Genomic DNA, 26,035 nt, shown 5'->3' with positions numbered 1-26,035 from the left:
CTCACCGAATTTGCTCCCTCATCTTAATTAGTCTGTTTGTGATGCCACTTTCACTTGATCACAGACCAATTATTATTGGTTTCGGTGTAGACTGCGAGATTAAAAGAAGGCCACTGAGATGGATTGTTGATAAAGCGGATTGGAATGGATACCATAAAGCCTTCCAATCACAGTATGATGATGAAATGAACATCCTTGACCAATATCCCTCTTTTACGTCCATTATACTTGAGAATGCCAACAGTTAAATCCCACAAACATCAGGTAATTCTAGACGTCCTTTCCTTCCATGGTGGAATGATGATTGCAAATATGCTATTAAGAATCGACAGCAGGCACTACGCAAATTTAATCGTAGGCCTAATCCTGAAAATCTAAATTTATACCGCAGGGCTAGAGCGGTATGCCATCAGGTATTCGTGAATGCTAAGAGGAGTTCATGGACGAAATACGTGAACGCTATCTCACGCACTACTCTCAGGTCTACTGTGTGGAAAAAATCTGTGCAATTTTTGGATCACTGAAACAATCTATTTTCGGTCTTATTGATGAAGGAGAACTTCTTTCATCATCTTCGGCTGTGGCAAATATTCTAGCAAAATCTTTCCGCTCAGTGTCTCTCACCTCATTGTATAATAACGATTTTCAAAGGTACAAGATACAAATAGAAGTATTATCATTAAACATTGGTGATTCGGTTGGTGAATTAAACACCCCATTCGTATTTAAGGAATTGTTACTTGCACTTAAAAACTCACGTGACACTTACCCTGGACCGGACAACATTCGCCTTGCCATGCTTTCACACCTTCCTAATTCGGCACTACATCATCTTTCGAATGTTTACAACGGTTTATTCTCCGAACAAGTCTTCCCACTCGGCTGGTCAGAAGCATTTATTATACCAAACCAACCCCTCAAGCTACCACCCTATCTCATTAACAAGTGTTTTGTGTAAAATAATGGAGAGAAAGGTAAACCGCAGGCTTTACATGGTACTTGGAGAAACATGGCTTTCTATCTCCAGAACACTGTGGTTTCCGAAAAGGATGATCTTCCATTGACCATTTAGTGTCAATGGAAACAGCCATACAAAATGCTTTCCTCAATCGCCAGCACCTCATTGCTATCTTCTTTGATATAAAAAAGACATACAATACAGCCTGGCGACGTGGTATTCTTAACACCCTCAAAGAATGGGGAATCAAGGGCAATATGCTTGCTTTTATCTGGGGATTCTTAAATCACCGAACGGCTCGTTCGTGTAGACGATTCGCTCTCAGTTATTGTCATCTTGGAGAATGGAGTGCCTCAAGGTAGTGTATTAAGTGCCACCTTATTTTCCGTAGCCATAAACAGTATTACCATATGTGTGCAGGCTCCTGTTTCATGTTCTCTATTTGCTGACGATTTTGCTATTTACATTGCGAGCCGTTCAACACCAACAGCAGAGAGACTACTACGGAACACTATATCTCACCTTGAAGCTTGGTGCAGGATTACTGGTTTCACATTTTCATCCGACAAAACAAAATGTGTAGTCTTTTCTCGGCTACGAAACCCTTCTATTCCGCAAGTTTTTCTGAACGGAGAGATTATTGCTGTCTCTACTTACGTCAAGTTTTTAGGTTTATTTTTTGGTAGCCGTCTTACTTGGGTCAAACATATAAAAGAATTAAAAACAAAATGTTCCAAACTTCTAGATATGATGCGAGTCCTTAGTAACACCAACTGGAGAGCCGATAGGTCGTGTATGATACGTTTTTACTATTCCTTCGTTCATTCCCATTTAGATTATGGTTGTGTCACCTACTCTTCAGCTCATCAAACCGTGCTTAAAGTGCTGGATGGTGTACATCATGCTTTCCTTCGGCTTGCCACAGGCGCGTTTAGGTCAAGTCCTGTCGCAAGCTTACTTGTAGACTGTGGTGAACCATCACTTTGGGATAGACGAGATCAGCCTTTTATTATCTTATTTTGTTCGTCTTAGAGGGCTAAATCACCCGGCTTTTGACTCGGTCTTTAGAAATCCTAATTTAGGAAAGTATGAGGACCATCCATGTTGAACTGCACCTGTAGGTGTCCGTACCCGACGCATGCTGCAGCATATAAACATTGACACACCATCATTCTTTCCAACGTATCCTTGTTCATATCCTCTGTGGAGAATAAACCTTATAAATTCTACTTTTGACCTTATGACAAACAGTAAACAATCAACACTACCTAATGTCTTCCAGCAAATGTTTCGGTGTGTTCTCTCCAAGATGAACCCAGACGCGGTGGTATACACCGATGGATCGAAACAAAACGATACTGTTGGTTGTGCGTTTGTTGTCAATGAAAGAACTTATATGTTTGGTCTACCCGGTATTACGAGTGTGTTTACCGCTGAACTATACACTATAAATACGGCTCTAAATATCATTAACCCTAAATATAGAAAAATTCTTATTTGCAGTGACTTGTGTAGTTCTCTCCAAGCCTTAAAGAACTTTTATTCCAAACATCTTATCGTCATTGAAATTTACAACGCAATGGCTGAGTTGAATAATCGCAACACAGAAGTAAGTTTTTGCTGGGTCCCTAGCCATGTAGGGATTCCAGTTAATGAACATGCAGATTCCGCTGCCAAAGATGCATGCAATCAACCTCCTTTCACCACTCGAGTTGCTATCCCGATTTTACTAATTAAGTAAAATAATCTTTAAGATCAAGGTGACTGGATGGCTACTGTAGATAATAAACTCCAGCAGATTAAAGATTGTGTGTTGCCATGGAACTCCTCATGTAGAAAATCTCTGCGTGAGGAAGTACTCCTTTGTCGATTGCAGATAGGATGCACGAGTACCTGATAAGAGGACACGCACCCCTATGCGCACGATGCAATTGCCGCATGACTGTGCGCCACATACTTGTGGACTGCATATGTTATGCGGCATTGCGTTGTAAATTTAAACTACCCAGAAACATCCGTGGTGTCTTGTGCAATGATAAGAAGTTTTAAACCGGATGTTTCTGTTTTTTCTGTAGGGTTAACACAAAAAATTTAATACAAAAATTTAATTTCTATAGTTCTACATTTTGTTTTTGTTAGAGTAGGGAGCCTTTTACACTCCCTGTTGGAATTTTTCAAATTTTATATATATATTTTTTTTTGCTTGTATGTTTTACAAATTTTGTCTGTGATATTAGTTGTAAGATTTTGATGATATTAGTTGTAAGTCTTTAAACATAATAATGTATTAGTTTTATTTATTTTTACTATTTTAGTTTTTAACCTAGTTTTATGTTAGTGTTTTTATTTTTTTTAGCTTTTTTTGTATATTCTTTTAGTGCTTTTGTTATCCGAGAATGGGCCTTTTACACCCATTTCGGTCTTCGTTAAATTGTATTTTCTTTATTTTTATTTTTTTTACCTGTGATATTAGTTTTAAGTTTTATTTTTATCTAATAGTTTTAATTATTTTCATTTATTTATTTATTTAAAAAATCTGGGTGATGATAACGTGCAGACGTTTTTCGCCCCCCCCAAAAAAAAAAAAAATTTTGGTAAAGAAAAATTAATAATGACAAATTCTTTCAAATTTAATTTAAATGGTGGTAATAAATATAATATAATAAAGTACAGTACAGTTCTTACTGAATGTAATATTGGTGAACTGCATATTTTGGATAAGAATTAAATAAGGTATGTAATTAGTCATAATATAAAAAAACAAGATTTAAATAAAAACAAATGATAACAAAATACGAGATTACTAAAGTCTAAAGTTATCTTCATTATAATGTTTTAATATTATTAAAAATCATTCAAATATATTAATTATTATACAAAGACAAATACAAAGAACTTACGAGTAATTATATATAAGGAAATAATAAAAAAAAAATAAAAACCAAAAAAAATAAATAACCCAACAAACAAATATTTAAGAATTCTAAAAGGTTTAATATATAAACATAACCCAATATTTAATTATGATAAAAAATGAAATTACCATTTAAGATTATATCCCTGTACACCATCACTTCCAAAACTCACTGGACTACCAAATTTCTTAAATAATCCTATAAAACCTTTGAGATTTTAAAACAGCACCTGCGTATTTTATAACTGAAGTAAGAATAAAAATAAATCTTAATCCATTAATTTAACATAAAAAATGGTTATGGTGTAATAAATAAATAAATAGAATTTTATTAAAGCTAATTATAACACAAAAATGGTAAGCTGTAATATCACCAACATGTACCCTTATATACCAATTGACAAAACAATAGAAATAATAAAAAATGGATTATTGAGACCCCCAGAGTATACACCAATGCATTAATCACTGTTATGGAAATTTGTCTTTAAAATTACTTTAAATATTACAGTAAAATAATTGTTATTTACAAACAGAAGGCTTACCAATGGGATCACCTATATCTGTCATGTTTGAGTTATTTGTACTAGATTTTGAAAATAAAATACTTCATGACATTAAATACACAGCTAATATTATTGTGGATAAGATATGTAGATGATATTTTAATCTTATGTAAATGATACTGTAATCATAAATAACCTAACTATAAATAACAAACATTTGATCATTATTAAATAAACTTTAGTTATAATAAGAATTTAAAATTTACTTAGAAATTTCATATGTAAATAACAGAAGAATACTATTTTTTAGGTATTGAAAGCAAAATAAACATAAGAAATGTAACAGAAATAATAGTCTATAGAAACCCCACAACAAATAACATAAAAAAACTCATTTAAATAACAAATAGATTTAAATTCACCCATGGACACAAAAAATTTATTTATGTATATATATATATATGATATTTTGAGTAATTAATTATATAGAAAACAGTAAAAATAAACTCAAAAAAGAAATATATGAAATAAAAAATTTGCATTTACGCTCATAATAAATTCAAAATTTCATATAAATAACAATAATAAATATATATTTGTACATATACATATTTGTGCCAGTTGGAGTCTATTGTATTGAGTCTATAGTTTTATTTATTTTTACTATTTTAGTTTTTAACCTAGTTTTATGTTAGTGTTTTTATTTTTTTTAGCTTTTTTTGTATATTCTTTTAGTGCTTTTGTTATCCGAGAATGGGCCTTTTACACCCATTTCGGTCTTCGTTAAATTGTATTTTCTTTATTTTTATTTTTTTTACCTGTGATATTAGTTTTAAGTTTTATTTTTATCTAATAGTTTTAATTATTTTCATTTATTTATTTATTTAAAAAATCTGGGTGATGATAACGTGCAGACGTTTTTCGCCCCCCCCAAAAAAAAAAAAAATTTTGGTAAAGAAAAATTAATAATGACAAATTCTTTCAAATTTAATTTAAATGGTGGTAATAAATATAATATAATAAAGTACAGTACAGTTCTTACTGAATGTAATATTGGTGAACTGCATATTTTGGATAAGAATTAAATAAGGTATGTAATTAGTCATAATATAAAAAAACAAGATTTAAATAAAAACAAATGATAACAAAATACGAGATTACTAAAGTCTAAAGTTATCTTCATTATAATGTTTTAATATTATTAAAAATCATTCAAATATATTAATTATTATACAAAGACAAATACAAAGAACTTACGAGTAATTATATATAAGGAAATAATAAAAAAAAAATAAAAACCAAAAAAAATAAATAACCCAACAAACAAATATTTAAGAATTCTAAAAGGTTTAATATATAAACATAACCCAATATTTAATTATGATAAAAAATGAAATTACCATTTAAGATTATATCCCTGTACACCATCACTTCCAAAACTCACTGGACTACCAAATTTCTTAAATAATCCTATAAAACCTTTGAGATTTTAAAACAGCACCTGCGTATTTTATAACTGAAGTAAGAATAAAAATAAATCTTAATCCATTAATTTAACATAAAAAATGGTTATGGTGTAATAAATAAATAAATAGAATTTTATTAAAGCTAATTATAACACAAAAATGGTAAGCTGTAATATCACCAACATGTACCCTTATATACCAATTGACAAAACAATAGAAATAATAAAAAATGGATTATTGAGACCCCCAGAGTATACACCAATGCATTAATCACTGTTATGGAAATTTGTCTTTAAAATTACTTTAAATATTACAGTAAAATAATTGTTATTTACAAACAGAAGGCTTACCAATGGGATCACCTATATCTGTCATGTTTGAGTTATTTGTACTAGATTTTGAAAATAAAATACTTCATGACATTAAATACACAGCTAATATTATTGTGGATAAGATATGTAGATGATATTTTAATCTTATGTAAATGATACTGTAATCATAAATAACCTAACTATAAATAACAAACATTTGATCATTATTAAATAAACTTTAGTTATAATAAGAATTTAAAATTTACTTAGAAATTTCATATGTAAATAACAGAAGAATACTATTTTTTAGGTATTGAAAGCAAAATAAACATAAGAAATGTAACAGAAATAATAGTCTATAGAAACCCCACAACAAATAACATAAAAAAACTCATTTAAATAACAAATAGATTTAAATTCACCCATGGACACAAAAAATTTATTTATGTATATATATATATATGATATTTTGAGTAATTAATTATATAGAAAACAGTAAAAATAAACTCAAAAAAGAAATATATGAAATAAAAAATTTGCATTTACGCTCATAATAAATTCAAAATTTCATATAAATAACAATAATAAATATATATTTGTACATATACATATTTGTGCCAGTTGGAGTCTATTGTATTGAGTCTATAGTTTTATTTATTTTTACTATTTTAGTTTTTAACCTAGTTTTATGTTAGTGTTTTTATTTTTTTTAGCTTTTTTTGTATATTCTTTTAGTGCTTTTGTTATCCGAGAATGGGCCTTTTACACCCATTTCGGTCTTCGTTAAATTGTATTTTCTTTATTTTTATTTTTTTTACCTGTGATATTAGTTTTAAGTTTTATTTTTATCTAATAGTTTTAATTATTTTCATTTATTTATTTATTTAAAAAATCTGGGTGATGATAACGTGCAGACGTTTTTCGCCCCCCCCAAAAAAAAAAAAAATTTTGGTAAAGAAAAATTAATAATGACAAATTCTTTCAAATTTAATTTAAATGGTGGTAATAAATATAATATAATAAAGTACAGTACAGTTCTTACTGAATGTAATATTGGTGAACTGCATATTTTGGATAAGAATTAAATAAGGTATGTAATTAGTCATAATATAAAAAAACAAGATTTAAATAAAAACAAATGATAACAAAATACGAGATTACTAAAGTCTAAAGTTATCTTCATTATAATGTTTTAATATTATTAAAAATCATTCAAATATATTAATTATTATACAAAGACAAATACAAAGAACTTACGAGTAATTATATATAAGGAAATAATAAAAAAAAAATAAAAACCAAAAAAAATAAATAACCCAACAAACAAATATTTAAGAATTCTAAAAGGTTTAATATATAAACATAACCCAATATTTAATTATGATAAAAAATGAAATTACCATTTAAGATTATATCCCTGTACACCATCACTTCCAAAACTCACTGGACTACCAAATTTCTTAAATAATCCTATAAAACCTTTGAGATTTTAAAACAGCACCTGCGTATTTTATAACTGAAGTAAGAATAAAAATAAATCTTAATCCATTAATTTAACATAAAAAATGGTTATGGTGTAATAAATAAATAAATAGAATTTTATTAAAGCTAATTATAACACAAAAATGGTAAGCTGTAATATCACCAACATGTACCCTTATATACCAATTGACAAAACAATAGAAATAATAAAAAATGGATTATTGAGACCCCCAGAGTATACACCAATGCATTAATCACTGTTATGGAAATTTGTCTTTAAAATTACTTTAAATATTACAGTAAAATAATTGTTATTTACAAACAGAAGGCTTACCAATGGGATCACCTATATCTGTCATGTTTGAGTTATTTGTACTAGATTTTGAAAATAAAATACTTCATGACATTAAATACACAGCTAATATTATTGTGGATAAGATATGTAGATGATATTTTAATCTTATGTAAATGATACTGTAATCATAAATAACCTAACTATAAATAACAAACATTTGATCATTATTAAATAAACTTTAGTTATAATAAGAATTTAAAATTTACTTAGAAATTTCATATGTAAATAACAGAAGAATACTATTTTTTAGGTATTGAAAGCAAAATAAACATAAGAAATGTAACAGAAATAATAGTCTATAGAAACCCCACAACAAATAACATAAAAAAACTCATTTAAATAACAAATAGATTTAAATTCACCCATGGACACAAAAAATTTATTTATGTATATATATATATGATATTTTGAGTAATTAATTATATAGAAAACAGTAAAAATAAACTCAAAAAAGAAATATATGAAATAAAAAATTTGCATTTACGCTCATAATAAATTCAAAATTTCATATAAATAACAATAATAAATATATATTTGTACATATACATATTTGTGCCAGTTGGAGTCTATTGTATTGAAGGAAAAATCTGTTATTCATACCTTTTTATTTTACTATGTCAATAATTTTTTTATCTGTAGTTGTGTATGAGTAGTATAAATACCTGTAATACGAGAGATCTTTTTGTTCAGAAGTTGTTGACAATATTGTCATTATATTATTATTTAGTAAGAAATACCTTTGAAATAATCAGAAATTAAATTAATACCTGCAAACTGCTTTTGTGAAATGACATGGCATTATTCTTTTACTGTACCTAACCTATTATTATCAATATAGGGTCATTGTAAAAGAATGGTGATGTTTCAGTAGTTCAGATTAAAGGATTAATTGGATTTGATTACTAGATCATGGATACTGGTGTTCTTTGGTGGTTGGGTTTCAATTTTTTTCTCAGGTTGACCATTCCTGAAATGGTCAACCTGAGACTACAAGACTACACTTCATTTACATTCATACATATCATCCTCATTCATCCTAATACCTTACGCTGGTTCCAGAGGCTAAACAGAAAAAGAAAGAAAGATTAAAGGATTAGAGACATTGTGAGAAATTATGTTTGTACCACAAAAAGTTAGTGTAATGTCCATTTTAACCATTGCATCAGTCTATGTAATGTTGAGGTTTGTTTCACTATTTACTTTGTTTTCTATTCAAGAAAAAGCACAGTGTGTTTTGTAGCAAGAAAAACTGAAATCAGTAATTTTAATTAATTTCTCAAACATGGTGTCACTGCTGATATATTAATAAATTATTAAATACTAGCTTTTACCCGCCGTGGCTTCACTGGCGGTGAACCTTTAAACAAAATATGCGAGCAACTATGTCATGTCGAATAGTGGCTTTTTGCCCCATTACAGGTAAAAGTTACAAAGAGGTCAGGCCTGCCGTAAGTTCGTAAATAAGTGAAAGCGTCTTGAGTGTATTCATGCAGATAACGGGGACTGTTCACAAAAGTAGAAGGCAGAATAACCATCTTGCCTATGTTGTTAGGTCTAATATTACCATCTGCGCTAATTGCATCTTGTAGATGAATGTAATTTTCAGCTTGTAATTTCAGCTGGTTTATAGAAATGTAACGAAGGCGTTCGCTCTCTACTTTAATATACATATCTACCAAGAATTGATGAAAGAGTTGCTTTGACTGCGAAAGGAGATTGAAGTCGTGCTCTCGAAGTATCATGTGATACGCATAAAAATCCATGCAGGAAACATTTTTATTGGGAACTGGCTGTCTTGTTTTTGGATTAATGACTGGAATATTGAAATGATAGCCTGGCTCACCTTTACTGAAAATTAACGGGTACTGCAAAGGATCATAAAAGTTATGAGTATCGGCTTCGCGTTTCAGCGTATTATCATGTGCTCGTAACACTATGTCTCGTGGAGAGCATGGGTCACCAGTAACCAAAACAGCAACTTCATTGATCATTGGCGCATTATAACGCCTCTCATGTTTGCCAAGTGGAGTCCGATCAGCATGAATGACCACTATGCAATTATCTGGAGGCCAGTTTTGTATTGTACTTTTAAAAGTATTTACCAACAAATTGTGGCTGTGTAACATTCGTTGAATTTTTAATACTGTATCTCTTTCGACTCCTTCAATATACTGACAACAACGGTTTACTTCATTTTTCATCACCCATAAAATACACCTGCAAAAATTTATGCTGTTAATTATCTGCTGGAAAAAGTGATCCAATTTGATGATATATCTGTCCTTGTACAGTAAAAGTTGGTGAAAATCCAGGCATTCTTATCACTTTATCTACTCCAAAGGATGTCATTTGGAAGCAAGAGTTATACTTTCTGATTTTACTTAAAAATTGCTTCGACTCATCTGTAACACTTAAATATTGAGTTTTCAAAGACTCCTCTGGTTCACCAAGTAAAGGAAGTGAAACTTTACCACAGGAACAGCATATTCCAGCAGTTTCATCTTTCCATTTCAAAGCATCGCAATGCTGACATTTTCTATTCATTGAGTCAATACCAATTAAAGAATGCTTATGGTATTCAAGTGAAGGATCAAATTGAAATCCAGAATTATTAAATACAGACCAATTGTTACGCATGAAATTTTGACGGTGCGCGATTTGCATTTCTGCATGAATGATTCTTCTCGCCTGCGATTTTTCTGGAGTTTCTCTCGCTCTTATAGCTGCCTGCTGTTCAGTTTATCTTTCTAAATGAATTTGTGTTTGAATTGGCGTTTCAGCTGCTCTTAAGGTAGCTTGGCGTGTTCAGCTTTCTCATCTAACCTTTCTTGTCTCTGAGAAGTTGTTTCACCAGCCCTCTAAGCACAATGTTGCCTTGCTTGTTGTTGTTGTCTTGGTTCTGCGTGAGCGGAAGATTCTTGAGTTCAAGCAACTTTTGCTGCCCGGGCCCGTGATGAATTCCTGGACAGGTTAGATTTGCGCTTCCGAGGCATTTTAGAAAAAAAACAGAGTAAAAACTGAAAATAGCGTTAGAAGTAAAATAATAAACAGGCACCTAACCTCAAAAACTGGAAAAGGTTTAGTATTGCTTAGAAGTGACAGAAGAATAACAATCAATATACAAGGATTCGAAACAGCAAAAGCACACTATACTCAATTGAACAGTGACTTGACCATTGGCATTACAGTGTTGGATTGGCACTTTATTTCATTTACTTACTGGAATGCCAGATGGCATTGAATTTGGTCAAATTTTTTGTCAGACGATCATACCTACCAATAAAAATTTTTTACCCTCCTGAAAAAATATTGTTTTTTTTTTACTAAAAAGTGTCCTAAGTCTTTCGCAATACCTTTGAGAATATGTGTACGAAGTTTCATGATGATCGGTTGAGTAGTTTCTGCGTGAAAGCATAAACAAACAAACTCACATTCACATTTATAATATTAGTAAGGATTATTAAAAAGTAGGAATCCACCTTACCAGCAATTAATTAAGTTAAAAAATAAAAATATTAAAGTCATGATCGGTTGCTAGTTATCAGTATATTGCAAAATAGCAATGTGCAGTATGCTAATGGCTAGCAATCAGTTTAATATTTTAACTTTATTTTATAATATATTTTAATCTCCTAACAATGATTTTAAGGACTGAAAGATCTTCAGAAGTTCAAAATTAATTGCCGGTAAGATGGATTTGCACGTTTTAATCATTTTAATTAAACGTGCCTTTTGATTTAAATATCAAAGAAGACTATGCACATAAAAACTATACATGATGCTGGTTCAATTTCAAAGAAACAGGATCTGTTGTCAAATATGAATTAGCTAAAGGCTACTGGTATCAGAAGAAAGGGTTTGATGAATCAGACCATCTGTAATCAGAAGTTCTAATAAATTCAATACTTGTCAAAACTTAAGTTACTGATTTCAAAAATTACCGTTTTTATAGTTTTACATACAAGTAAAAGGTTGCACTTCTTAGGCATATAAAATTTAGCTACTGCAAGAAATAAAACCATCTGATACAGAAAAATCTTTCCAGTTAGTTCACTGTTGAAATGTTAGACAAAATTAGTTAAAACAAATAATTTTTTAATGATTTTTTATGAACAAAGTTAGTTTTCACTGTAATGAATATGTTAATATAAACAGTTCATAAATAGTTGCATAAGTCGCCTTCATGTGAACTCAATTCCCCCCAAGGAAGAAGAAGATCTACCTTTTGATGTGTTTGGTCGCCACACCACCTCCTCCGTTCCTAGCCATTATTGGCTTTGGAGACTTATTCTAGCCGTCGAACTGATTAACATTCCATAGTATTAGCCGGCCTCTGTGAGATGCCACTGATGTGAATGCCTCAAAAGACATTCCCACAGTAATTCTGCCCTGTCCTAGCCTTCTCTGAAGGCATCGGATACCTGATAACATTACTGCATAGCCTTCGGAACTACTCTGCTCTACCAAACTTGCGAAAGCATGAACACCCAGCCACTACATGCCACTACAGAGCCAGTCACTCAGTAAACCACCAATTGCTACGATAGCAATCATAAATTGATTGTGTGATTGGAGTGCAAACTCCAAAACTGCCATGCTAAGTTGGTAAAACTGTTGACCGAATGTCTGCACTCTTTGCGCAACCTTTTACAGTTTACGCAGGCTGGAGCCTTGGCTTTCTGCGAACAGTCATCATGCTTGTGACCTTCCTTGCCACAATGCACGCAGACTGATGCATACTTACAAAATTTGCCCCTATGGCCAAAATGTCAGCAAAAATTTCTTAAAGAGACCAGCACCAAGTTCAAAACGCCACGATACCGCTGGGTATCATGCCTTTCAGTCTTGAAGAGTAATCTATACTTTCTTAAATTCAGCCTCATCCAGTTTGGTGTTTTGCTTCTGAAGAAGACAGAACTTCCTCGTCAGATAGCCACCAGTCAGTGTTGTAGACAATGACTTGGGGCCTATGCTTACGCTTCGGGTCAACCTTGAACTTTTTCACCTCTGGAGACTCCACGATGACTTGGACAGTCTCCTTATCGTTTACAACCACTACAGACCCTTGCTGGTCTCTTTTATTTCCCGAATCTTCAAGTTCTTTCTGTTGCCACGAAGGGCAACCTGGAAGGCCTTTTTGAGTTGTCTACTAGTTTTAGTAGACCCCTCAGCCTTGTTAACGAATATACCACTTTGGGTTGCTTCGAGGTTCAGCTAGCTTCTCGCCTGCCCCACACAATGTCGGCATAACACTTCGGCTGTACAGGAGCTGAAGTCAGAACCTGTACTGCTTTGACCTCCCTGGGCTTGGAAGCCAACTTTTTAAAGTCTTCTGCCAAAGCAGCAAGAACACCACTAACGTGCTTCAACCTGGTCAAAATTCTACTCCTTGCCCCTTCATGTGAGCTACATTCCAATCCCGTAGGGGAAGACCACCTGCCTTGTGATGCTTCCGGTCACCACCCCTCCCCCTGTTACTAGCCCTGATGGGCTTTAACAGGAGTGGTCTTTCATCCTCTAACTTTTTACATCTCATACTAATAAGCCAGGCCTCGTTGGGATGCCACCAATGTACTACCAAGGCATACCACAAATGCCTACCAAGGCATTTGCCTTGGTAGACACCCTCATGTGAACTGCATGACCAACAGGAATAGAAGGAAGACGGTTGCTGTTGTGAAGTAATACAGCTTTGAAACTAAGCATGGAGGAGTCTATGAATAGCCTCCAATCAGTTGGATCATGATTCAAATTGAAAACATTTCATCAAGCCATTAAGGTCACAGCAATCAACAAGATTATTTTTTTCTCAAAAAAAGAAAGCAGATTCCTATGACAGTGTCTGTGCTGTGAGACCCTGACATCACGGAGAAGATTCCATTGCTATAGTCTTGACCCTAGAAGTTCTGCCTACTCCTTTGACAAATCAAGGTTTTGATTGAGATCACTCAATTCTGCATTATTCAGTCTTTGTGGTTTATCATCTTTTTTGTCAAAATCAGAGTCATATGTGGTGTGGAAGGCTTGTTAGATTCTTCTTCTTCCACACTATCTTCATTTACTACTTCAAGCTCATAATTTTGGGTGGAGTGAGGAACTGGTAAACTATCTGAAGGTGGAATAGGTCGAATAGCAGATGGAATATTAGGGTATTGAATTGTTCCTCTTTTCTTCATTGACAATCCTGCCTTTTGTTGGTGGAGTCAAGCGGAAGTAGCAGTTATCTGTATCGTTTGTATGCTTCCACCAAACCATAGGCACAGCAAAAGCCACAGATTGTTTTTTACTTTTCAGCCATTCTTGTTGTATAATTGAACAAGAGTTGCAACATATATGTGGAGCCCATGACTTATCTTGGTCCCTTACGTTCATACCAAAATAATACTGATAGGCAGTCTTCACAAGAGGTGTAAAATTGTGTTTCTGTGACAAAAATTTTATTTCACCTAGAATGTAGCAAAGATTATCACTGAATTTACTCATTTTCATAGCATTTTGATTTAATAAATTTTTCACTTCAAAAGCACTTGAAAACCAGAAATTCTGCACCAATTATAACACAAATAATATGAAACTCACAGTCACAGCAACAATAATAGTTTCATGCTACACAATAAAAGAAATGGTTTACTGAGGGTCTACTTGTTGATGAGAGTATAAATTATTACTCGTGTAGTAACTATTTATAAATATCACTCTTCCACTTCTTGTAAATTCTTAACTACAACTTTGTTCCCAACTGTAATGCTTGCCATAATACTTGAGGGGATGAGAGGTAAAAAGGTCAGAGGCTTTTCAGTTGTTGAGATATTCAGCCTAAAATTAAATTTTTCTTTTAAAAATTACTTGATAATATTACAAAATTTTGGGTCTTTTCTCTTATGCATCTCGCAACATGCTTTTAGTTATTTCTCTGGATTCGCATAAAATTATAGTGCAATATCGTTTAAATAATCGTATTAAATGATTAAATAAGGTTGTGGTTAATTGATTTGTAAAACTGTTATCTTTTTTTGATCTCTATGGCTTACAGATACAATAGCAGTCTGGTAATATCTGTTTGTATGAAGTGCTAGTATCTTCAGTACACAAAAATTAATGTATGAATAAGAATGTTAAATTATTTCAAGTATTGTTTAGGTTTACTCTTAGTTAGTTTAGTGTGTAAAATATATTAAATGTGCGAGTTAAACATGTAGCATAATGTTTTAAAAGTACCTTGTTACTTTCTCCAAAACATTTTTTCTGAGAATGTTTAAGTGATTGTTCGATATGAGTCAGTGATATATTTTCATCTGATGCCTTTCTTATGCATGGAATCCTTTCCTCCTGAACATAAAAATACGACTTGTCTGAAAACATAACACTTTTTCAGCCTTTTTGTACCAGTTAACATGTGCTTTGACTCACAAGAGCCTTTTTTTCACATTACTGGTTTTAAAAACTACTTTTTAGCTGGCCAACAAGCTTTCTGTCCAGCTGTAAGAAGTCTACATCTAGCCAACATTTTACAATCACATTTGTCTTTCCTGTGAGGTGAAAAGGAACCGGTTTCTTTTTATCGTTTTAAAATTGCATTCACTGTCCTTACCACACTCAAAAACTATTTCTTGTCATTTCATAGTGGTATACTCAGAAAGAGAAACAATTATCTAATGCTTTCTTGGAGTTATGTCTATTGTTATATATTCAAGACGAAGAAGAACAACAAATATAAAAATGATTTTTTTGATTTGACATGTCAAAAGACATACAAAATAATCCAGGTTGACTTGGGTAATAGAGTAGAATAAAATCTGTAGAGGAAGAAAAAATGGAATACAAACAGGTGATGTAGAATATAAGTATGTTTAGTTAATTTTATTAAACTTAAATCCTTTATCTGTTCACTATGGGAGGGTGGGGGTGGGGTGCAAAAGTAGATATACAGTTGTAGAGTTCTAGAGTTTTATTTATTAGTATTTGTAATGTTTTATGTATAATGCGTTATTTATTATGAAACAAAACAGTACCTTTAGGAGGACACGATCAGAATTACAATTAAGTACAATTTGTGAGGTGTTCAAATTGTTGGCATTCATCATTTACACAATCCTGCTGTCTAATTTCTACACTCAAGCACACTTTTGCACAGAGGTTTTTATCATTATTAATTTCTGGATTGAGCCAGTTGCATAAAATTTATTGCGTAATCTGTAAATTGTTAGTATACTTGGTGGAAGTGTATTAAATTCTGTAGCCCATTATTGTTGAATCATTCAGCATTCTCAGTCTTCCGGTATTGTTTGACTATCCACCTCCGTTAATCGATGTTTAAATTATCAAGCAATGATTATCTGAAAAATATTAATATGAAAGTAATAATTAAGTAACAAATAATAAATCAAGTAATACCTATTATAACTCTATACTGTACACCTACTTTTGCACACTCTGTATAAACTTATTTAAAAAGAAGTTGTAGGCAAGACATTGCTAATTTTAGTAATTTACAGAAGTTTTTGTTTGTAATAACTCAGCATAATTTAGTAACTAACTTTATTTTTGCTACACACATGTAAATTTACTGCTGTAAATCTACACCAATTACTAATCTGTACAAGTTGTACTGTTCTGTCCAATTTTCAGTCTTATCACCCAAAATTAGTGATCTTGGTAGGTTTTTGAACATATCACTTAGATTCAATGAACTACTTTGTATATATATATATATATATATATATATATATATATATGGATGTATATTGCTGGATAGGAAAGTTGAAATATTTATGGCACAATCTTGTGAAGAAACAAAGTTGCTGTAGAGTATATTAATACATCTAGCTGGTCAGTTTCTATAATGATTTGCACACTGACTTCTAAATCAGTTCATAGTATATATAGCATAAAGTGTGTATACTATATATATATATATATTTGATTTATATATTTTATTACCCTAGTGGAAATAAAATAATAACATTAATTAATTTATTATTTTTTTTAAAGATTTGCTCAGCGATTCTCCTCTTAGTCTATTCATTAGATATTTTTAAATATATATAATTTGGTTATACATAGGTTGATTGTTCACTGCTAGGGGGTTTGGTCTTATCTGTTCCTGCCAAACTCATTTGTGGAGGTCTTGCAGGAGCAGTAGCACAAAGCGTCTCATACCCCATGGATGTTACTAGAAGACGTATGCAGCTAGCTATGATGAATCCTGAAACTAGAAAGTTTGGGTAAGTAGCTTTCTGTTTTAAAAAATGATATTTTATATTATTAAATTGTTTAACTAATTAATTATTTTATACTTTCCGATTTTACTCTAAATATTTATTAATTTGATCATTAAAGAAATATATGTTTGTACATTTTTTCACTTTGTTTATTAAAAAGTCTAATAATTTTGTTGTGGATATGTTTGTTAAAAAGGAGGAAAAATCATTGGATGAAGTACTCCCAACAAATCTTAACTCTTAATTCATTTTTCTCTAAAATATTCAAACAGAATGTTGAATTTGTTCAAAAAGTTGAATCATCTGTTCAAATTTCCTACAAGTTGTTTGGTTAATTGCATTTTCTAATTGTAAAAATAAAAATTAAAATAATTAAACATAAATTACTGTTTTTCATGCTTAGGCTTGAAGCATGCTTTTGTTAATATTTTTTGTGGTTATTGACTTTCTACTGCTTTAATAGTTAAAATATTTTTGGTCATTTAGGCAGTAGAAAATTATAGATGACTAATCTTTGTTGTTAAATACCATAAATTATGTAAATATACTAATATAGTTATATTAGCTGCTAATTCTGAACTTTGTGAGAAGAGAGCCCACCTCAGGGTATAAAAAAAACATTTGTGCTCTTTGTAAATATTTAATATTCCACGAGATGAGATTTATAATATGGGACATTTATCTGTTTAAAGTGAGAATGAAAAGTAATGAATGTGTATAATGAGAGATTGGGAGATAAACAGTCCACATTGGCTTTATCGGTACAATAATGTATATAGATATGTGAATAAAAACATCCACAGTTTTACACCTACTGGAAGGATTATACCAATAATTTTTAATTCTCTCTTTAGGTCTGAATAATAAATAGGTATTGACCATTAAAGGGTTTTTTTTTGTTGGAGGGATATGTTTTGTGAAACACTTGCAACAAGGGGCAGTCTTTCTTCCCTTAGAGGATTTGACCTGAAATGTATGATTTCATCTCTAATATTACTCAAAGAGTAGAAAGAATGATGTATTACTTGATTGACCCCTTCAGCAAAACAAAATTTCATGTAAGGCTAATAGAATTCCTTGTAAGGGTAATAGATCACATTCAAATAATAGAAAGTAATAAAAAACAGTCTAGGTTAGTTCAAAAGGATGTTTACCACTGAGTTTGATAATTTGGTCCACATCCCCTTGCTGTAAGGACAAAATTGGCTGGGCTTTGTATTCCCATGAGTGGTTGTAATTGGAATTTGTCCCCATGGGTTGAGAATGGTAGAGTAGACAAATATTCTGTCATTTGGCAGATCATAGGCCTCCTATTTAGTTATATTTCGAGTAATTAGATCTACTTTAATTTTTGTAGAGTTTACAGCTCTTATGAGGGGGTTTTATCTAGATAGTTTTGTCTTAACGTATAATTATAGAAATCATAATTTATGCTCTAAGACTTCCTTTACTTGCATTGAATTTTTGGTACTGAGCTGTGCCCCTGGGTTACAGTTAGGATTAATTAATGAAATTTTATATGTTTCAGCCTTTGGATAAAACAGTAGTGTGTTATAATTTCTTTACACAATTTACCCAAAAACTAATTCTAATTCTTAGAATTAAAGAAATTTTGTCATTTCTTTCAAGAGGAAGGAATGAAAATTTTTTTTCTGTAAAGCCTCTGTATGCATTAAAGTTTATATCTGTTATATCAATTTACATTTTAAAGCTTTAGAACTAAATACCTTGGTGGATCAGACAAAATTGTAAGTTTTTTGATTTTCAGTTATGCAATAAAAATTTTTCTGTTAGTGCAATTTATCAGTTCAAATATTTATTTGTGCTCTGGGGTTTTTTTTCTATTTATGTATAAGAATTATGATGGGCTAAGCCTTGAATATCAAGCTACAGCCGTGAACAGTAAGTGACATCAAAGATGTTAGTAACTTTTTTCTGTAGTTTTAAGTGTCAATGTGGTTTCAACAAGATACCTAAATGATGATCATATATCTTGACAGAGGGTGAAACTACTGCTAAATATTTTTGCAGATCATATCATTTCCTGTTATGATACTTTTTTAGCTGTATTTTACTAGATGTAATATCGTTCAATTTCTATTCGTAGGGGTATTTGGAAAATAATATTTTCTTCAAATAATGAGTTAAAATTATAAGAGAAAGAATATAGAAAGAAATATAGTTGATGAAGCTGATGCAAAAGATCATGGCCAGCAAGTGCAACCATATGCCACAGCAAATTCCAAAAAAAAAATATTTATGTTCATGTGGATTGCAAGTTTTTATTAGATGTAATTAATGCATATCCCACAAATTCTGGATGTGAAGAATTTTCTGGGGTAGTCAAACAAAATTTTATTTGATATCTTTTTTGTGAATTCTTAAATACCAGTTAATATTGTTCTGCAGTTAGTGTTATGTTTCAATAGTTTCTTTTCTTAATATATTCTGTTAATAATATATATATATATATTATGAGTAGTGAATAATATATATATATATATATATATATATATATATATATATTATGAGTAGTAAATAAATGGAGGCTGTCTTCAGAATATAATGTTCAGAATATTTTAAGGTACAGTTAAAAGCTATTAAATAAACTACCAGTTTGTAGTAAAAGTTCTTTTTAAAAAAAATAATTTTTTTAAACACCTGTTTTATTAGGTTGCTCATTAAGTAATTTTTAAGAAAATATTTTGTGACTTGAAAAATCATTTAAAGATTTTGCTTTGCTGTAAACATAAAAATTCACAGGACAGGGATAATCTTATTTATATTTTTCCAGTATTTAAAAAAAAATAGTTTTTCACAAATGAGTCCATTAGTTAAAAAAAGAAAAAGATTATTCCACTTTTAGGGAATTCTGGTAAACCAATATTTTATTAAATAATTGTCTTATTTCTTTCATTATTCTCTTTTTATTAACAGTTTAATTTTCTTGCTATCCTGTGTAATCTGTTTAATATATTAACAATCTTTTAAGAGAGACCTAGTTTTGTTGGCTTCTTTGTCGCATGCAATCTGACTAGTGGAGTTATCCGTAATTCATTGTACAGACTGATTTCATAAAATTTTGAAGAAGTTAATAAGTGTACAAGGTCCTGCTTAAAAATTTCTTGGTTTATGTAGCCTACAAACAGATTGCTGCTGTGAAATGGAGTGTTGTACCCCTTGACCTTGCAAACTCTTATAATTATTGTAGTCTATTGACATTGTCATTGTTAATACAATCTTTGAACTGCATTGTGCTATTTTATATTTTTATTTAGAGATGGCTGACTTCAGTCAACTGCTCTTAACATTAAATTTTGTGCTAGATTGAGTTTAATTTTTTCAAGATTTATCAAGTGATGAAACAAGCTATGTAATCAAGCCATTCTTAAGCTAAGATTGGTTTAAGAGTTAAGAAGTGGTCAGGAGTTGATGTTGACATCAGTCAGATCATCAATTTTTCCAACGTTAAATTTATTGAGTCACCCAGTTGAAAATGCGTATTTTTATTAACATTTAACTTATTGAGAAATTGAAAAATACTTATTATATTCCAGTTTTTTAATGTCTTGAAATCCTAACAGAAATATTTTAAATGATGTTGCAACTGTTTGTTCCATGGTGATGATAGGAGTGGGAGGAAATTTTCTTGATTTGTCAGAAATGTTAAATCATAAAATTAAGGAAATCTTCCATTGATGGTGTCAGCAGGGGTGTAAAAGAATAATTTAAAGTCAAAATCTCTACCAAGGTTGAAAAAATCCTGTAGTCAAAATAAATGTCAAAGTTGTGGAAGTTTTTTTGTGACTTTAATGGGATTTTACATCATGAATTTTTTGCTAGAGAGGTTAACTTATATCTGGAAGTTACGTAATATCTCAGGAAAAATGAGAAAAAAAGGTGTGAGTTGGAGGACAAGATGACTTTTCAATAGTGCCCGTCAGTTTAATTTGTGATTTCTGTTCAAAAACAATGATTCCTATTCTGATTCTTATTATCCTGAATTGACCTTTCAGATTTTTTCTATTTTTAGATTTAAAATTCTCATTTAGAAGAAGATTTGTGACAACAGAGACATTGAAAATGTCACTTATGTAACTACACAAGATACCACAAAAGCATTTCAGAACTGTTTACGTGAGTAGAAATACCATTGAGGAAGGTATATCAGAGTCTGTTAAACAAGCCTGTTATACTTCTTTTAAGAGAGACAGACAAGACTACACGAGTTTGTAGGCTAGCCCAAAAAAAAATTAAAGGCATAAGTTAAGAAATTTTTGAAAAGATTTTGTAAAATATTTTATGAGAAGATGTCTGATATTTTTTGAGTTGTAATATTCAGTCATTATTTTATGTACTTTAATAAACTTTTTTTTTATGAAAGTATTTTAGTTTGCCACACATTCATTATTTATATTTATCATTAATCTATACAGTATAGATTATTATTTTTGATAATATTTTGGTACTTTCTAATTATCTTGACCTCATTGAATGTTATTTTAGTATTAATATTAATTAATTTTAGTATTAATATTATAACCCAGACATGGCCATATTAGCATGAAAAGATATGTGATATGTTATAAATTATACATTATTTTCTATGATGAAATTCCATGACCTGTATAATTTTATCTTAAGAAAACCTGTATAATTTTATCTTAAAATGACCTGTATAATTTTATCTTTTGCTTGCTTGAAGGTAACATGTTTATTTTTTATGAATATAATGTTTTTATAGCTGCCTATTTTTTACTTCATGTCATTAATATTGTACAACAATTGGTATCTTCAATCATTTTGTACCTTCTCTTTCAAAATTAAGCTCAGGAAATTGCTGAGTACTGAGAAAGTTGTTGATAAATATTTTATTTATATGCATTATTTACAAGAGCAAATTTGTGAATTCTATAAAAAAAATCAATTGGGTCAAAATAATTTATATTTACCATCAATTCAATTCATTAAAAAAATACTAATTAACTATACATTTATTTATTTGTTTTTTTTTTTTACATGTTATCTTCTTTTTTGGTTGTGGATTACTTCTTCTAAAATAAGTGGGTATGTTATTAAATTTACTGGGACCTGTTTCTTTTATTTCAACTACTTTAAACTTTTATTTTTAATATTTTTCTTAATATACTTTCTGTTTAATGGAATGTAGTATGTTTTTTTTTCTTTTTTTATAATGTTAAGATTTTTTTCATGTATTATTCTTTCTAATTTACTGCACTACATCCCACAACTGAAAGTTATTAATGAATTCAGTGTATTCTTGTTTCTTCTTCTGCACTCTTAAATATAATTAATTCATTCATGAATTTAGGTCTTCACTTTTGAATTTTCCTGTTAAATTTATTGTTACTTATATCTTTTCTAGAAATACAGATTTGAAGTGGTTTTTATGGTAAATACTATATACTTGAAGTCTATATGATTGAAGTCTAACAATCATAAGAAAAATAGATAAAAGTGAAAATAAAAAATAATTTATATAACATAAGTTTGGAAGCACTTATTTTCAAGTTACAGTTTAAAAAAAATTAACTTTGATTTCTGCTTGAAAGATAAAGTAAAATATTGAAATATTTGGAACTTAAAATAAGGTGTAAATTTGATAGTTTCATAGGGTTTTCAACTTGAAAAATTGAGTAAAACAGATCCCAGAACTTCATCTAGTGATTTAAAAAAAAAAAAATAATTGCAAAACAAAAAAACTGGTGCCACAAAATGTAATTTTTTAGGTTTGATAACAAATAACCCACCGGTCTAGTGGTGAACATGTCTTCCCAAATCAGCTGATTTGGAAGTTGAGAGTTGCGGTGTTCAAATCCTAGTAAAGGCAGTTGAATACTAGATCTTTGATACCGGTGTTCTTTGGTGGTTGGGTTTCAATTAACCACACATCAGGAATGATTGAACTGAGATTGTACAAAACTGCACTTCATTTACACTCATACATATCCTCATTCATCTTCTGAAGTATTATCTGAATGGTAATTACCGGAGGCTAAACAGGAAAAGAAAGGTTTGCCTATGTCAAAGGCATAGTAAACAAATAAAATTTTGCAACAAAATTTGAGAACTTTGATCAAATATATGTAAGTTCGTCAATTGAACATGAAAAATAGTTTAAGAAATTTAAATTTTATTAAAAACAAAACAGACCATAATTTTATTTGCATTGGAATTATACGAAAGTCATGATACATTCTTGAAGAGTCACCCGAAAAATTTTAAATTGAACAGATTATTCTGTTAATTATGAAGCAAGATATTTTGAACAATTATTGTAAGGTTAAGTTTGTAATATGCTTTTATTTATTTACTATTAACAATTGACTTTGTTTTTAGATACTTTACAATGTTAAGTAATTGTAATACAGTATTTTTCTGTTTAATATTGGTCTCCTTTTTTTCTTAAATAAAAGTCAAATTTTCTTAAATGCTTCTTCATGATCAATTGATGTTACTCAATAAATTTTGCTAGAGTTAAATTGTCTACAAATTTTGTACTAAAATTTTTTTTGTTCACTAGTAATTTAAAAAAAAATTATTGTATATAAAACCTAAAAAATTGTGTTGTATAGTAAATTTCTCAAATATTGATAGAGATGATTCTGAAACATGTTTTTTTCTTTTTTAGTTATTCAGTCCAAAAACCATATGAAACCATAAAAATTTACTTCTGAATTTAAATTCCAAGAATTTCAGTACCTTCTTTTAACCTGTAAAGCAGAAATCAGATCAAAATTTTCACAAACTATAACTTGAAAACAAAGCATTTCTCAGCGCATGTTTACGTGAACTTTTTTCTTTATTTCACTTGTGAAATATGTACTGAAATTCTTACCTTTTTTCGTGTGACACCCTGTTTAAACAGCTAATGGCAAGTATTAAAGTGATGGAGGTGTGATCATTGCTAAAGTTTCAGATTCCTGTTTTATCAGATGCTACAAAAAAATGAATACAAACATCATTTGGGATAAATATTTTATTTCTATGTTATTTACAATTAAATAATTAGAAGTAAGAAACATCTAAATATAAATATATCTGCTATTGCTAAGAAACTTTATGAATTAATACATTGTCTACTGAGTAAAATTTAAATCTGATGAACTTTCCATCTATGTTACTGTTCATGTTACCTTTCAGTTAAACATACAACTGATTGATATTTTCAAGTTGTTTAGTTTTTTTTGAAGATCTTATTAAGAATTTCTTGTAAGCTGGTTATTGAACTCAGAATTTTTGAGAGGAAGCGGTACTGTGTTGATTGCGATTAGGACATACCAGAGCTACTCACAGACACCTGATGTCAGCAGAGAACACACTTTGTGCATCCAGTGCCTCTGCCACTTGACTGTGTACCACATCCTTGTGGACTGCGTATGCTATGCAGCCTTACGTTGCAAATTTAAATTGCCGAGTGACATATGGCACGTCCTTGGAAATGATAAGAATGTATTAGACTGGGTATTATTACCTCTAAAATGGATTAATATACTTAATAAGATCTAACCTGTCTGTTTGATGTCATCTTAATACATCAATTAGGATAATACCCTAATTGATGTGTATTAACTGATATTAATAGTAAAAGAAATTATCCTAATTGTTACATTTCTTTTATTATTTCAATTTTATTTGTATTATTATTTTATTTATCATATTATTTTATTTTGTTTATCTTATTAGATCTAGTAGTTGTGTTAAATATTTATGCAGTTTTTATATTTTTAAGTGCTAAAATCTTTTCTTCTTTTTTCTGATTATATACTTTAAATTTTCCCTAAACGTATTATTGTTGCATTAGGCACCTTTGTTTTGGGGAAATTTTGGCTTTTCTAGAGATTTTATATTTTTATTCTTTCTTGCATTACTGTCTTATTATACAATTATCTCAGATTATTTATTTATTTTCTTTTCAAACTTTAGGATGGTGCATAATTATATAATTTTTGTTTGTTTTTGTTTTTGAAAGGATGAGGTGAAATTTTATAACTTGTGAAATATTAAGCCTGACCAGATTCAGACCTAGAATCTACTAAATGAAATGCAGATATGTTACTATTGGATTGATTTCAGGTAGAGGGTTTATGAATTGTCTTCATTCTTTCTATTGAATGTTATTTTCAAGTTGACTTTTCAGTTTTATTTTTTTAATTGATTTACCAACAGTTATTCCAATTCATTAAAAATTCCATTGCAGTTGCTAAATACATGTGCATTTAAAATCCTGCTTAAAACCGTTTATTAACTGCTTAAATCCTACTTATTAACAGTAATTAGGTACAGAATGTTTTGTTTTTTTATATAAATTTATTAACAAATATAAACTTCTTGTTTTCTGAATATCACTGAAATAATAATATCGCTGAAGTAAGTGGTCCTAGGTCCCAAAGAGATAATAATGCTTTATATTTTTTATACAATAACATCAGTTTCCTTTTCAAATTAAAATTTAATCAGGATTTTTTTATGTTATAACAGTGTAATTAACACTTCTATTACATCAAAGGGATCTGTATACTACTCAGTACCTTGTACATCTGACAGGGTGTCGATTTCATTTCTGAGATATTTCATATATCCAGTCTGCTTCCATGTCCTGATTACAAAATCTCACCTACAGAACAAGCAAGAAGCATCCCCATAAAGTAAAGTCAACTTGGCATACGGAGCCCCAGCTTATCGTGGATAAGACTTGGTTATCTCCTTATTATCAATATTTGTCTTTGGGCCACAGAACTGTTCACTTATAAGCACTCTGGCTAAAAGTGAAATACCAGCATAAGCTTAACATGTCAGTT

At 30.2% G+C, this 26,035-nt stretch overlaps 1 protein-coding gene and 1 long non-coding RNA gene across 5 annotated transcripts in view; one reads left to right on the top strand and one right to left on the bottom strand.

The window, feature by feature from the left end:
• LOC142328445 (solute carrier family 25 member 16-like) overlaps nt 1-26,035 on the top strand; it is a 75,101-nt gene that overhangs the window by 34,823 nt on the left and 14,243 nt on the right. For 3 of the 4 annotated variants that reach the window (XR_012757273.1, XM_075372240.1, XM_075372216.1), the window contains one exon: nt 17,075-17,216. Coding sequence is in view for 3 of the 4 variants with exons in the window: in XM_075372240.1 (XP_075228355.1) it covers nt 17,075-17,216 (142 nt within the window). In the remaining variant the exon portion in view is untranslated. Of the gene's footprint in view, nt 1-17,074; nt 17,217-22,277; nt 22,457-26,035 lie in introns of those variants that run through there. The other variant, XM_075372231.1, reaches the window with a different exon arrangement.
• On the bottom strand, nt 16,043-24,174 carry LOC142328456 (uncharacterized). The gene is made up of 3 exons (XR_012757278.1): nt 24,073-24,174; nt 17,052-17,203; nt 16,043-16,328 (listed from the first exon to the last, which is right to left on the bottom strand). It is a non-coding gene; the product is annotated as an uncharacterized LOC142328456 (long non-coding RNA).

This window comes from Lycorma delicatula, chromosome 1, assembly GCF_047948215.1.
Source record: "Lycorma delicatula isolate Av1 chromosome 1, ASM4794821v1, whole genome shotgun sequence".
In the NCBI taxonomy this organism is placed as follows: Eukaryota; Metazoa; Arthropoda; class Insecta; order Hemiptera; family Fulgoridae; genus Lycorma; species Lycorma delicatula.
The sequence above is the reverse complement of the archived record's forward strand: the minus strand, read 5'-3'. Positions and strand labels throughout refer to the sequence as shown.